Source organism: Phyllopteryx taeniolatus, chromosome 3, assembly GCF_024500385.1.
Source record: "Phyllopteryx taeniolatus isolate TA_2022b chromosome 3, UOR_Ptae_1.2, whole genome shotgun sequence".
Classification (NCBI taxonomy): Eukaryota; Metazoa; Chordata; class Actinopteri; order Syngnathiformes; family Syngnathidae; genus Phyllopteryx; species Phyllopteryx taeniolatus.
This window is the reverse complement of record NC_084504.1, coordinates 26,784,907-26,799,732: the sequence shown is the minus strand read 5'-3', so window position 1 is coordinate 26,799,732 and position 14,826 is coordinate 26,784,907. Positions and strand designations below refer to the sequence as shown.

The 14,826-nt window shown below is 41.9% G+C and overlaps 1 protein-coding gene across 7 annotated transcripts in view; it reads right to left on the bottom strand.

Moving 5' to 3' along the window:
- pcsk5b (proprotein convertase subtilisin/kexin type 5b) overlaps window positions 1–14,826 on the bottom strand; it is an 83,630-nt gene that overhangs the window by 61,974 nt on the left and 6,830 nt on the right. For all 7 annotated transcript variants that reach the window (XM_061768006.1, XM_061768008.1, XM_061768009.1 and 4 more), the window contains exons 2-3: window positions 11,924–12,028; window positions 1,340–1,495 (exon numbers count right to left, since the gene is read on the bottom strand). In XM_061768006.1, coding sequence (XP_061623990.1) covers window positions 1,340–1,495; window positions 11,924–12,028 — 261 coding nt within the window. The remainder of the gene's footprint in view (window positions 1–1,339; window positions 1,496–11,923; window positions 12,029–14,826) is intronic.

Below are 14,826 nucleotides of genomic sequence, written 5' to 3'. Positions count from 1 at the left end.
AGAGTTGGAAATCCACATCATCTGCAAAAAGCAGAGATGCAATACTGAGGCTAGCAAACGGACCCCCTCTACACCTCGGCTGCGCCTAGAAATTCTGCCCATAAAAGTTATGAACATGTCCATGCGATGTTGCAGAGGCGTGTCAACCAGGACAGCTCCACAACATCCAGAGGCTTTAGGAACTCCGGGCAAATCTCATCCACCCCCGGGGCCTTGCCACCGAGGAGCTAAACTCCAGAGATAGGAGAGCCCGCCTCAAAGACCCCAGACTCTGCTTCCTCACGGGAAGGCATGTCGGTGGAAGTATTCTCCCCACCGGCTCACAACGTCCCGAGTCAAGGTCAGCAGCGCCCCATCCCCACTATACACAGTGTAGATGGTGCACTGCTTCCCCCTCCTGAGACGCCGGATAGTGGACCAGAATTTCCTCAAAGCCATCCGGAAGTTCTTCTCCATGGCCTCACCGAACTCCTCCCATACCAGAGTTTTTGCCTCAGCGACCACCAAAGCTGCATTCCGCTTAGCCAGCCGGTACCCATCAGCTGCCTCAGGAGTCCCGGAGGCCAAAAAGGCGCGATAGGACTCCTTTCTTCAGTTGGACGGCATGCCTGACCGCTAGTGCCCACCAACAGGTTCAGGGGTTGCCGCCACGACGGGCACCGACCACCTTGCAGAACAAGATTTACTTGGACTCAATGTCCCCGGCCTCTCCTGGGACGTGGGCGGAGGTGGAAGTTGAAACTCCTTCTCACAGGGGATTCTGCCAGAAATTATACGAACGTACAAATATTTTTGTATTATTCTCAAATATTTTTATATTCTTGTCTAATAAATTTGTATCTTTTCCCCGTTGTTTTCTATGTTTTGGATAATATTTTTGTTTGGTTATTTCAGTTTCGTTGGGGGGGGGGCTCCACGAGCATCCTGGAACGGAGGGTGTTTGACTATGTTAAACTCGTTCAAGAAATTAATCCATTTTGTGAAACCGTGAACCGAAACGTACAAATATTTTAGTATTATTTTCAAATATTTTTCTATTCTTGTCTACTAAATTTGTATCTTTTCCCCGTTGTTTTCTATGTTTTGGATAATATTTTTGTTTGGTTATTTCAGTTTCGTTGGAGGGGGGGCTCCACGAGCATCCTGGAACGGAAGGTGTTTGACTGTATGTTGTTACTATGGCTTCTCTTGTCTTTCATTCACAAAATAACTAACAAATCCCCACTCTGACCAGGCACTAATCAGGGACCGAGAAACGACATCAGCTGAACTTTGACCTACAAACTAGCTCGACGGTTGGAGAAGGGAAAAAAACACTTGGGTGGCGTGGCGTACTCACGATGTACCACATACTACTCCACTTGGCGTCGTTGTAGAAGATGTTGCTCAGGAAGGTCTGGCTGCTGTGGGCGTGGCTGGATAGAGAGAGGGGCATGGCCATCTTGTAATCCCTCTTGATCCTCCTCTTCACCACCTGCTGCTGGATCCACTCCACCTGAAACATGCCATTAGAGTCCAACGTCATTGAATAGAACTTCGGTTCAAGAAATTAATCCATTTTGTGAAACAGTGAACCGAAACGTTTGCCAACCAAAATAATGTTTCCCACTGGAATTAATTGAAATAAAATTTATCTATTCCAGCCCCAGGACGACGTTATAATAAACTTATTTTTAGTGGGGTGTGGTTAAAAACACAGCATAATAAAGAAATAAGTGAAATTATTGATTTATTGATAGGCAGAGGCATCGACCAGTGCCTTCTTCTTGAGCCTGCTAGCAAGCAGTCGCGAGTTAGGGAGTCCCCCATCCACAGATGGAGAGCTGGGGAGGACTCTGGACTTCTTTGCCGCCCGCCCCTGCTGCATCCACTGAGGAGCAAGGTTTTGTTTTTTTTTGTTTTTTTTTTCATTTTAGCCCTCTCTTTTTTTGTGTGCACCGATGTTAAGCGTTTTTGTTTGTTGAGAAAAGTTCCATCCAAATTCATTAATAGCACAGAAAGTAGAATTCGCCAAGCCAAACTAATACATAATAATACATAGACATGAACACCTTTCCCATGTTTATCCTGTTATCTTAATCACTCTGCCTTAGTCAATATACCAAATTTCCTGTTGCCAAGGTTTCGGGGGTTGGATTTTCAATGAATTTCAGCAGTGAAATTATTGTTCCAATGAAGTCTATAACAGTGTGACAAGCAATCATTTGGTTAAAAATTTTGCTAAATGGAAATTATATTTTTTTAATTAGAAAATATATTTTCTTAAAAAGTATCAACTTAAAATTATTATTTTTTTTTTATTTTATTTTTTAAATTACAACTATGAAATTTAAAAATCTAAAATGTAAAAGCCTAGGTTTTATGATGGCAACAGACAGGCATTCTATTTTCAATATCTCCTACAGGAACAATTAAACATAAATACAAACAAGTCAGATCATCAGACTCAGAATGTACCTTGATGTTTTTTGTTTAGTTTTTTTTTTTCCATTTTTCCATGTCAGTATTCACTCTCTGGATTGATACCACGCGCTATGACATCTAACGATGAAGCAGAACTTTAGACCACAAAGAGAATAATTTCCAGGCAGCACAAGTAATTTTCTTCTTGCCGAACAATATCCTTGTGCATTTAAAAAAAAAAAAAAAAAAAAAAAAAGGAGCATTTTTCACAGCATCAATACGACTTGAGAGGGAGACTGACATAATGACTGCGGTGTGATTATCTGCTCTCATGCACAGAAACAATTTGCCGGCTTCTCTGTAGAGTTGGGAGGTGGCGAGATGAGATAAAGCTGAGGCTTGAGGAGAATGCGTCCCCGGAGAGTCCAAGAACAGAAGAGAAAAGACTCCAATGGAGTGAAAACAAATAGCTGGCGACTAGAATTGATTTTATGAATACGGGTGACTTAATAACTCCATTGGGTACCACTTTACAGAGGCGTTTAGAATTCTCCTATATGGGAAAAGATGAGGCCACCTGAGAGAGAACAAGAGTTAAATACAGACCCGGATAGTTTTTATTAGTCTAATGCTTCTAAACTAAATCTCTGCATCAGCCTCCAAAACACAATAGTGTTCATTAAGACCCGCTTGTCTACTCAAAACCACTGCTGTATGATTGCAATTTGCATATATTAGCATTTCAATTCCATCCGCACTGTAACACAGGGAAGACACTGAAGGCATCGCCACTTTTTCAGCACACAGTAAAGTCAACTCCGACTTCCACAAACCAAGGCGACAGCACCTCAAGTCTATTTCCAGTAGTTTCCATTTATGTGATTAGCGTGCACATGCATGTGCGAGTTAAACAATTTGCTTTTTGGGCAGAAATCATTTGTGTTTATATGCGGATGACAATTATTCCACCTCGGCACAGATCATCTCCCGAGAGGCTTTCTAGTGGCATTCAAATTGGTGGCAAGATAAAGCCTGGCGCTTAGTAACGGGCACAAAAAACAATTAGTTGATTAGTCTCTGACCTTATGGAGTTGTGATATTCGAGTTTTGTGTCTTATGGCACGTCTTCAAACTTGACCAAAACATTTCTCAATTTAGCATCACCTAGTAGTAGCCTATACGTTGTTCAAAGTTGGTATCAATTGGAAAAAAAATATCTCTGTGCAGAGTTTGTTTCAAAATGAAAGCCTGAAAACAGTCAAAACGATTCTCAAATGGTTGCGTCAAACCAAAATGGCAGGATTCCGAATTTCCAAAGCGACCAAACAACTGAACTGGTCATGCAGTGTGTGTCACTAGTTTTCATTAGTGGCTGACTGTAGGCAACTTATTATTTTATTTTATTTTCAATATGCAGTACTAAAAAATTAAATAAGAAATTATTTAAAAATTTTTTTTTAAAACAAAGCAATGAAAAATCTACAATATAAATGAAACAAACCTATACACATGCAGTGAAGAAGTGACTTTCTGCTTTTCTCTGTCAGGGGTCCTCACAGCAAGTCACCCGCATGATTTGTTTGGCACAGTTTTTACCCCAGAGGCCCTTCCTGACATAACTCACCCATTTTTATCCGGGTTTGGGACCGGCAGTGGCTGGGAATTGGTGCACTGACCAGGAATTGGACCTCCACCGCCTGTGTGAAAGGCAGTAAAACATGTACCACTACACTATCAGTGCAATTTAATTCAATTTAATTTTATTTATATAGCGCCAAATCACAACACGGAGGCAAGGGAAAAAACTCCCTCTGGGGAAGAAACTTCAAGCAGACCCAAGACTGTGTGAGGCAGCCGTCTGCCTTTACTGGTTGGGTTAGAGAGTAGAAAAGGACAGAGACAGAGAGTAAGCGAGTGACAAAAAGAGAGGGATAGACAGAGGGCTAGAGAGTGACAAAGAGAGCAACAGAAAGAGACAAAGAGAAGAGAGGTACAGTGTTGGCTGCACCTCTCACTCTCTTTCGATAAATCAGAAAGTAAAAATGCGAATCAATCGGAAACAGGTACATTGGGTGTGCATGAAACATGGGACAATGGGTTGCAAAAGTGTGAGAAATTTCAACCAAAAAATGACATGGCAGTGTCCATCAATGTCCGGCACTGGGATATGGTGTGAGCTCCCACATCAGTGCACCTGCTACCCACATACAGTATATAGTAGCCTACCACATATAAACACATACACATACATTTATACCAAGGGTACGCAATAGGCAGCACCTGGGTTATTTAACTATTTATTATTATTTATACGGCGGCCGACTGGTTAGCACATCTGCCTCACAGTTCTGAGGACCGGCGTTCAAATCCCAGCCCCGCCTGTGTGGAGTTTGCATGTTCTCCCCGTGCCTGCGTGGGTTTTCTCCGGGCACTCCAGTTTCCTCCCACATCCCAAAAACATGCAGGGTAGGTTAATTGAAGACTATAAATTGCCCGTAGGTGTGAATGTGAGTGCGAATGGTTGTTTTGTTTATATGTGCCCTGCAATTGGCTGGCATCCAGTTCAGGGTGTACCCTGCCTCCTGCCCGCAGTTAGCTGGGATAGGCTCCAGCACGCCCGCGACCCTAATGAGGATAAGCGGTACAGAAAATGGATGGATGGATAAAAATTACATTAGATCTCAGATCGTATTTTTGTTGTTTTAAATGAAAATTACATTTCGTTCGGAATACAGTATTGCAGTATTATCGCATATGGCCTGGCCGACCTTGATAAATGGACCAGTCACCTTTCAACACAATGAAAAATGTACTTGTGGCTCTTTAGAAAGTGCACAGTATTTGAGTACCCCTGATTGATACAGTCTTGCGCAAAAACATTGGCCGGGAAAGGATTTATTCGGCACCACAGTAGCACTGAACGCAAACTAGCTAGCTCTGAGGAGCAAGGAGGATGGATTTTAATGAACATCTCTGGTCAGTATGATGTTTTTTTATTGTACGTTTTTATGTTTTTGTCATGTTATTAGATAAATATTGATTGTGGACTGCTCCAAATGATATTGTCGTATAGAGGTTAACTTAACTGTTTCTTGCTTTAGTAGTAATGGTATTCCTCCAGGGAGGCATACATGAAATGCCTCCCTTTTTCAGTAATGCCACACATTGTTGTATTGCATTTTTGTATATTATTTGGTAAAATTGTGATGTGATAGTGGGGGGTACTTAGGGGGGCCTTTTGGGGGGGGCCGTCAACTACACGCAAATTTTGGCTATGAGCGGCAAGGGCTCGCTCGGTCCCTTTTTTTTCCCCATTAAAAACACAAACAACGGTGGTGTTTTTTGTTTTTTTGGTGGGGCTGGAACAGATTAATGGCAGTTCATTGCAATTCAGAAATTGACTTGACATATGAGTAAATTAGGTTACGAGGCTTGGTAATGAAGAAAATCAAAGTCTTAACTTATACTATACATGGTTTAAATTTGGTACCAATCAGATGAAGTTTGTCTTTGTGGGCTCCCGGGAAATGGTCATTTCAACACAAATCGGCAGACATCCTATGGCTCAAGGATAGGGAATCACGTCTTTAAGAATTACTAGGGCTGCTCGCTTCTGTTGTCGCTGCTCAGAAGAGTGAATTTGCACTTTTCAACAAAGATTTAAGCAAACTCGAATCCATTTTCAGGGTGACCTGCCGCAGACTAAAACCTTCCGCTGTTATCCCAAAGTATCGGATGGCGATGACACGCTTTGCTCTCCCCGAAAAGTCAGCACTTTGGATACGCCACGTTATCCCAATCTATACGCAAAGGCAAAGACAATGTCGCGCTCCACTTCAGCCACAGTATCAGCACTCTTTTGTTGTTTTGCCAGACTGCGAGGCACAGGCGTCGGACACGCTCCATTCTGTTTTATTTACTCCAGCAATGACTTTCTGCCTCACCGGGACGCATTCCCTCCAATTTTCTCCTCTTTAATTTGTTTGGGAGCGTGTCTGTGTAGTCTCAAAAGACCTCCACCCTCCCCACTACCACCACCTCCCACTCGGACTCTACGCTTGCAGGTGGTTCGCCTGGGTCAGTAACCAGGGGGGAAAGTGGGGAAGAGTTCACTTGAGTAGAGCAAATAAGGACAAATTGATCCACTGATGTTTTTGTGATTGAGTTTTTGAGAGTTGTACCCACAACAAACTTTGGTCACCTGTTATTCGCACACCCATGGCTCCTAATGAGCATTCTTTCCACATTTGATCATCACAGTCAGGTTGATTAAAAATGAAATTAAAGTAGTTTGCATTCAGTGCTAGCGTTATGACAGAGGGAGGAGTTTGGAGGGGGGGATTCAAGTGCAGACCACGTAGCAGTGCGCGCTAGATGGCTTTCGGGCTCGTCGACTGAAACCCTCCGAGACACAAATGTCCTCCGGCAACCAAACAAACACCAATCGGATGGTTTTTTTTTTACCCTCCACTAACCTGAATGTGTACGGACTTTTAAAAAGGGGGGCGTGCCGCCATGACCTAATGACTACAAACTGTCAGTTACAATTCAACTGACGATGCAGTAAATGCATGCAAACATTTGATTAAATAAACCAAAGGATGCATTTATTTAAGACCCCAGTAGTTAATTAATAAAATACTGGTTCCTTTCTGTTATGTGCCCCTAAAACATGAATTGGTAGCTGTTCCAGGGCACTTCAGGTGACTTATGCCCCTTTCACGCTGCCCATCTTTTCTCTGCTTTTTGGGGGTTTGAAGTCGACTGACAAATTTGCCAGTATCGTGAAAAGCTGCCAGTGTGTAAGGGACCACGACCAGAGTGTGAAGTTTAACACCCGAGACTTACTACCCACGCCCCTTTTTGTCAAAAGCAATTGTCACTGTCCTACAACATCCCGCTGATGTGGCCACGCATTTAATCATATGAATATGTCAATCCTCAATTGTTGTATGAACACAGATTTTGCTTTTTCACTGTGGCGATGTTATGTATGAAAGGTACCAACACACAATGGGGTTGAAGTCTACCTGCATATTTCCCAGCTTCACTGGTAGTATCAGAACGAGAAGGTGGCTGAGGAAAAGGCAGAAAGTCAGGACAGGGCTCTAAAGTTTAACACCTGATACTTACTATTCGTCCCTGTTGTGTTTAAAGCAAGTTTATGTGTCACACCAAGGCAATGTCCTGCTTCGATGAGAACTGTCTAAAGGGCGCAGGCGAATAAATGCTGGCTCTACCTTTACACCTCTGGTGTGCAAATATGCCTGGGAACGGCGCGTGAAAGTTTCTGGAAAATTGTTGGATCAACGACGCAATGGTAGAGCCCGGATTTATCAACATGTGGCACAGAAAGAAAAATGGGACATTATTGTGGAAAATGCTTGTCGGCCAGCCAATTGTTTTTGACTCAACAGGGCTTCACAAGCCAGTCCCAGCTTTCTACTTTTCCCTTTCACACAGCCACTATCCCGCCTCTGATACTACCTCTGAAGCTGGGACTTTTGCCAGTAGACTTTGACCCCATATTCCATGCTTGAACCCTTCATACCTTGGATGGTGGGGCTTCCCTCATTTGGAAAATTAGATGCATCGCAACATCCAGGAAAGTGACATAGCGACAGAGAAAATCAACAGAAGGGTGGGGGCAGCGAGTCTCTGGTGTTAAACTTCACATTGTTCACTGCCCCTTACACGCACCCTCTGTTAGGTCTCTGCTACTACCTCGGAAGCCATGAAATTTGCAGATCGACATCAACCACTCATTTTATGTTGTTACTTTTTCATACTAAGTGGGGAAAAGGGAAGTCGGCGCTCACAGTCGTTATTTGGATAATTAGATGTGTGACCTCAAAGGAAAGCAATAGTTGCTTTCAACACAAATTGAGTGTGGGTAGCTAGGTCGACCTCAACCACTCCACTTTGTGATGGTACCTTTCATACAGAACATGGGGATAAAGTCGGCCTGGTGAGATGCGGTTTTAAAGACCTCAGCCCATCCCATTGCATTACTTAGCCCAACTGTAAATTCTTCACTGTCATTAAATGATGGTAAAAACGCACACTTATCAACACAGAAGTGCACTTTGACCTGACAGAGCCACGTAATGTCATCGTTGAGCCTGTGCCATAAAGAGACACATTTCCATGGCAACCGGGGCACGCCGCTTTGGCTGCGCTGCAACAAGTGACGGCTGCGCTACGCCCCGTCTGACTCATTCACACACACAGCGAGACGTCATTAGCGGTGTGGCAGACTAGCCTAGCCCTCGCACTGATCCGGCAGATTAGCCAGACATCACCCGCCTAACCCCTCGACACGCCACCTTCCCTTTATTTGGCTTAATCCAGCCCTCACAGCCGCCACCTTGCTCACAGGAAATGAACAGAACACATCAAAATGAGCCACACAGCTGTGGTAAATGCAGTGTTCTATCTTGAAATGCTGATTACAAAACTATTGCTCATCTCGCTAATTATTATAATCACCACCTGGAATTCTAAAAAAAAAAAAAAAAAAAACAGAACAACTTGAAATATGCCATCAAGTCTAGACCGCTATGGTAATGCAGTGCTATTTTATGAAGTCCTGAATCAGTGCACAACTTGGGCCTGGTACACACAAGGATTTTTCAAATCTTCTGAGGATTTTATCTGTGAGAGACCCCACACATAAAGACTAGAAAATCAGGCATTTAAAAGTTTGGTTGTGTGCTGAGCGCCGATAATCGCGACACAGAAAACCACACTCATAAAGACAAGAGATTTTGAAATCTCACGTGATCTCACAAAAAGGAAGATGGGCAGACACTTCCGGGTAAACGCTGATCTTTGCCGAGTGTTCCTGAAGGGAATGGAGGCGGAAGTGGTGTAGATAAATAAAAAGAAAATCCTGGAAAATACTTCTTGCCATCTGGGGAACCCAGTTTTATACAAAAATAACGGCATCGGGTTAGACATATTTGTTTTTATTTATGGCCGCTTCGCTGTTCCTGAGTCCGTTCGCTTCTTTGATTGGTTACATCCATCCATCCATCCATTTTCTGTACCGCTTAATACTCACAAGGGTCACGGGTGTACTGGAGCCTATCCCAGCTATCTTCGGGCGAACTGGTCGCCAGCCCATCGCAGGGCATATATAAACAAACAACCATTCGCACACACATTCACACCTACGGGAAATTTAGAGTCTTCAATCAACCTCCCATGCATGTTTTTGGGATGTGGGAGGAAACCGGAGTGCCCGGCAAAAACCCACGCAGGCACGGGGAGAACATGGCGGGGCCGGGATTTCAACCCCAGTCCTCAGAACTGTGAGGCGGATGTGCTAACCAGTCGTCCACCGTGCCGCCCGATTGGTTACATTCACGTCACATTGCACAACGTCGTGACACGGGGGGACTTTGATGTCAGATTTTTTTTGTCTTAAGTAATGATGACTGGTATCGGCAGCCTTCATGAGTACGCGATACCTTGAAATAAGGCCGGTATCGGCGTGATACTGAGACCTAGTATCGGTACTCGCCCATCCCTATTTTCAACAGACAATAATAATATTGATAATTGATCCTGGTGTGTCAATATCGTAACGCACCAGACAGTGGATAGGATACTTCATAGAACTATTAACTATTTAGTTCATCGTCGAGGAAAGCAGAGCTGAACTGTACCACCAAGACATAGCTCACAAAAATATCAGCAAACTTTATTACATCAGTCAAATTATGTTTTCCCACTGGTTTGCACAATTTCATTCCTCAGGAAATAATCCCCAAAAACTAATTAAAAAACAGTCACACTTATGACGATAGCATCTATGAATGTGTCGGAAAAAGTTTAGCAGTCTCCGGGAACTCTTTCAGCTCGCACAGTAACTGTGCATTTCAATGAAGTCGATAGCGGACTGTCTGGTTAATCAGCCTTCTATGATGTATTGTCGTGACAAAGGCAGTGGGCACGGGAGTGGCGGGGGCTTCAGGTTTCACTAATAATAAAGTCAGGGTCTGCAGCATGACCTGCAGCAGCAGACTGAGGGTTTATTTCAGATAAAACGTTTCAAGGATTCAGAGAGGTGGGGGACACACTTAAACTGGACAGTTTTAGGACTTGCTACTTGCTGTGCTAAAACATATAAAAGACTTGACTTAACTTTGACCTGGTATTCAGGAGACAAGTTGAACTTCATGGCCAATCTTGCCGGTTTACAGTTGGAAAATCTGCATTTTCAAAATAGTGTGCATTTTGTTTTGTTTTTGAAAGAAAGGTTATTTTTGTGTAGTGCACGCAAACTTCGTATTGTTTTTTAATATCATACTTGGCGTGTCTAAGAGTCGTCAACTTTTCCCAATCTGGTGCGAGCCACAACAGCAAACATAGGAGAAAAAAAGGGGAAGAAGTCAGACGCATATGTTGCAAAGCTACAAAACATAAACATGGCAGAAGGCAGCCCAGGGCGCGGTGCTATTTTTTACTGCTTTGTATTTTTAGCTAGTACTTTTGTTAGAGTGGTGGTTTTTTTCCCCCTAACATTTATGGATTTTCCATCAAATATTTGTGCATTTTTGCTCAATATTTGTCCAATAATGTTCAATGTTATAATTTTTTTCATACATTTATTTCAAATATTTCTAATATAGTTTGTATATATAATAATATTTTAATCAAATTTGTCTTTTTTCTATATTTTGTGTTATCTTTAATTCATTCTAATTTTTTAAATATCTGTCTATCCAATATTTTGTATTTTTCATCGTATTTGTATTTCGGTTCGACTATTTTTGGACTTTTAATCTATTTACGATTTTTTGTCTCATATTTTGAATAATTTTGTTATATTTTTGTGCATTTGTAGTCCAATGAATGTGTCTATTTGCCTACAATTTTTTCTTGTCATTTTTTCTAATGTCCACAACCCCAATTCCAATGAAGTTGGGACGTTGTGTTAAACAAATAAAAACAGAATACAATGATTTGCAAATCATGTTCAACCTATATTTAATTGAATACACTACAAAGAAATTAAAATTGAATGTTCAAACTAATAAATATATCAGTATGTGTGTGTATATATATATATATATATATATATATATATATACCAAATGTTTTTATTTTTCATCCACTACAGTATTTAACGTCTCTTAAATATTTGTTTTTTCGCCTCAGACTTTTAGCTTCCTAATATTTGTGTATTTATTGTGAAATTTATTTGCTGTTAAAAGTTCAAACCTAGATAACCCACTTTATCTCTCAATATTGTCGTTACTTTAAAGATTTGTGTACAGTCTTTACGAGAGATGGACATAAAATTGGATTAATCAATTGTCGATTAATCAAGTTTTGGGATTAAATGGAGGGCACTATTTGAGCCTTCAGACTCAAATAGTGTTGCCATCTAAAGATGAGGTCAACTACAGGAAATTTGCCGTCTTGCCCGCCACGGCACAATTCTCATCAGCATCAATACGACATGGGCGTGTAAAAAAGGAGTTGAGAACATTCAGAGAGACAACGTGCTTACCTTGGGCTCCATGGAGATAAAACTGTGGCGGCCACGACTGGACAGAGTGGACCTCTTAATTGTCCGACTGTGGAAGAAGTGGTAGTGGTCTTTCAAATCCCCAATCTGTAAAAGCACAAAATAAACCTTTGTTTTAAATACTCAACTGCAGATGGGAGGAGCCAATCGGCGTCAAGTGGATGTGAAGTTTAACACAAAATCAAAAGGACTGCCATGGAGAAACACTGACAACGGCAAGAACTGATGTAGTCTGGTGGGAACAAATAAGTCCTGGAATCCAAACATGAACGGACACGCGGACACACACACATACACACACACACCACACATTGTGGACCACTGGTGAGACTCCATACTTTACAGTGGTCCCCTGATTAACGAACCTCTCAATGTTGGAACCATTTACGAACCACTTACCGAACAAAGATATTGCCCGATGGTCAAACCTTATCGCAGTGTGCTAACATTTCATTCATCCATTTTGTGCCGGGCGGTGCAACCATTTTGTGCCAGGCGCTGCGCCCATTGTGAGGAGTTAGATCACTCTTAGTCACGGTCGGTTCCTACTTTATATAATGCGTCACTGTGTGTTTCGCTTTATTTTTGCCTTTTGCTCGCTCAATATGATTCCAAGAAAAGCAACAGAAAAAAAAAATAGTATTTGTGAGGAGTACTGTATATCAATGTTGCATGCATTGCAATTATGGTACAAGTGCACAATTGCCACTGTGGCGGGAAAAAAAAAAAATGTTTTTTGTTGGTGCCAACAAGGCCAAAGGGCTGTAGTATCTTTGAAAGAACTGAGAGAAACTTCTGGACCAAGTCGAAAAGCTGTTGCTGGTTTGGCTAAACAAAAAACAGCGAGGGAGCGATAGCATTTCTGAAACTATCATTTACGAGACGGCGAGGCACTTACATGCCTGCCGACTTGTTGTCAATAGAAGAAAAAGCTCCAAGCCAATAAGTCAAGGTAAAGTGGGTTTCATTTGTATTCTTCATAATTGTAGCAACTTGGTTGTTAAAGTTAAGGGGTTTTGTGATTTCTGACTTGCTGTGAACGCACCAGAGGGACACGTGATGTGACACTGTTTGGGTGTGTCTGCATTTGAATGAGGAGAACAGTTACACATGTTGTTGTTGTTGTTAACTTGATTACCGTATTTTCCAGACTATAAGTCGCTCCGGAGTATAAGTCGCACCAGCCATAAAATGCATAATAAAGAAGGAAAAAACATGAGTCGCACTGGAGTATAAGTCGCATTTCGGGGGGGAAATTAATAAAATAAAACTAGAATAGAGAAAAACAGGCTGGATAGGTGTACGGTATGCTAACGTAACACATTCAGCTAACGTTACAGGACTCAAAAACAACGAACTGAGAACGTGCCTGGTATGTTAACGTAACATATTAACAGTTATTCAGATAACTATAGGATAGAGAACATGCTAACAAGTTTACCAAACCATTAGTGTCACTCCAAATCACTAAATCCAATGAAATCTTCACCCTCGGTGTCACTTCTAAACAACTCCGCCAACTCCGGAGGTGGACGATGCGCCTCTTCCTCTTCTACGTCGCTTTCGTCAGGCCTAGACCGCCCTCTTGCGGTTGTCAATGTGAAAATAACGTGAAATTATAGAATAATGTGTTAATAATTTCCCATGTAAGTCGCTCCGGAGTATAAGTCGCATCCCCGGCCAAACTATGAAAAAAAAACTGCGACTTCTAGTCCGAAAAATACAGTAATATAGATTTTTGACCGATCACCCCGTGTCATGTTTGAGATACAGTACTGTGTACTGTGTTCGAAGTGTACACACTTTTACTAAAATAAGGCCTTTTGTCAAGGCTACAACCAATTATTCATGTTTAAATTATTTCTTATGGGAAAATGATGTTCAATTTACAAACCGCGTTCAAGGACCAATTGACTTTGTAAATCAAGGTTCCACAAAAATTCCGGTCGGCGTACACGACAACATACAGTGACAACGAGTGGGAGGACGTGAAGGGGGGGCAAGCTGCTCGGAAGGTGATTAGTTTTAATAATTGATAAAGACCATACAATCCCTCACATGATCAGAGCAACATGGCTGCCAAGGCTCCAGTGGTGCGTCACTGATCCATGGCCAGCCCCACACAGTCCATTAGATCAACTTTTGCCTCATACACCAGACCAGTTTTTGAAGCAACTAAGAACTGCAACAACGCTTCGAATTTGAATTCTTTGGCAAAAATAATAATAATAATAATATTTTTTTTTTAAAAAGGGAATTTAACATTAGATTCCAAGAAAACGATCTCAGTTTGCTTTCACAAGCAGGGGACACGTTGCCCGAAGACAAATACCTCTCTGCCCCCACAATGACAACATCGTTGAACATTCAAGTATCCAACGACATTGTAGCACTGCTTAGCTTTCTGTTGACGTGAAAAATTGCAGATCTTTGTCCAGCCCAGCTGGCAAGTCATGGGCAAAGAAACTCGCTGTCGGGGGCTAGGTTATGTAAATTAGCCATGTCATGATGACACAATTTGGTAAAATTCAGAACAGCTCACTCAAACACATTTTGGGGGGAAAAAGGCAGCTCAATTAAAAAAAAAAAAAAAAAAAAAAGATTGACTTGGTTGTGTAACTTCATACTTGATGGGAGGCAGACAACCTAGAGAGCCAACTATTTGGATACAAACTATATCATTTGTTTTTATTTGTTATTCGAACAGACAAATTTGCGTTGCTTGCGCATGGGCAGTGGCGTCTGGGTGGCTAGAACTGAAGGCGCTAGCGTGTGTGTACCGGATTATAGATTTTGCTGATTTTGTGTGCATAAAAAACGTCAGTGGCGACATACAAGTGCCTAGTTAGTATTAGCCATCACTTGAGTAATGAACCTTTAACCCA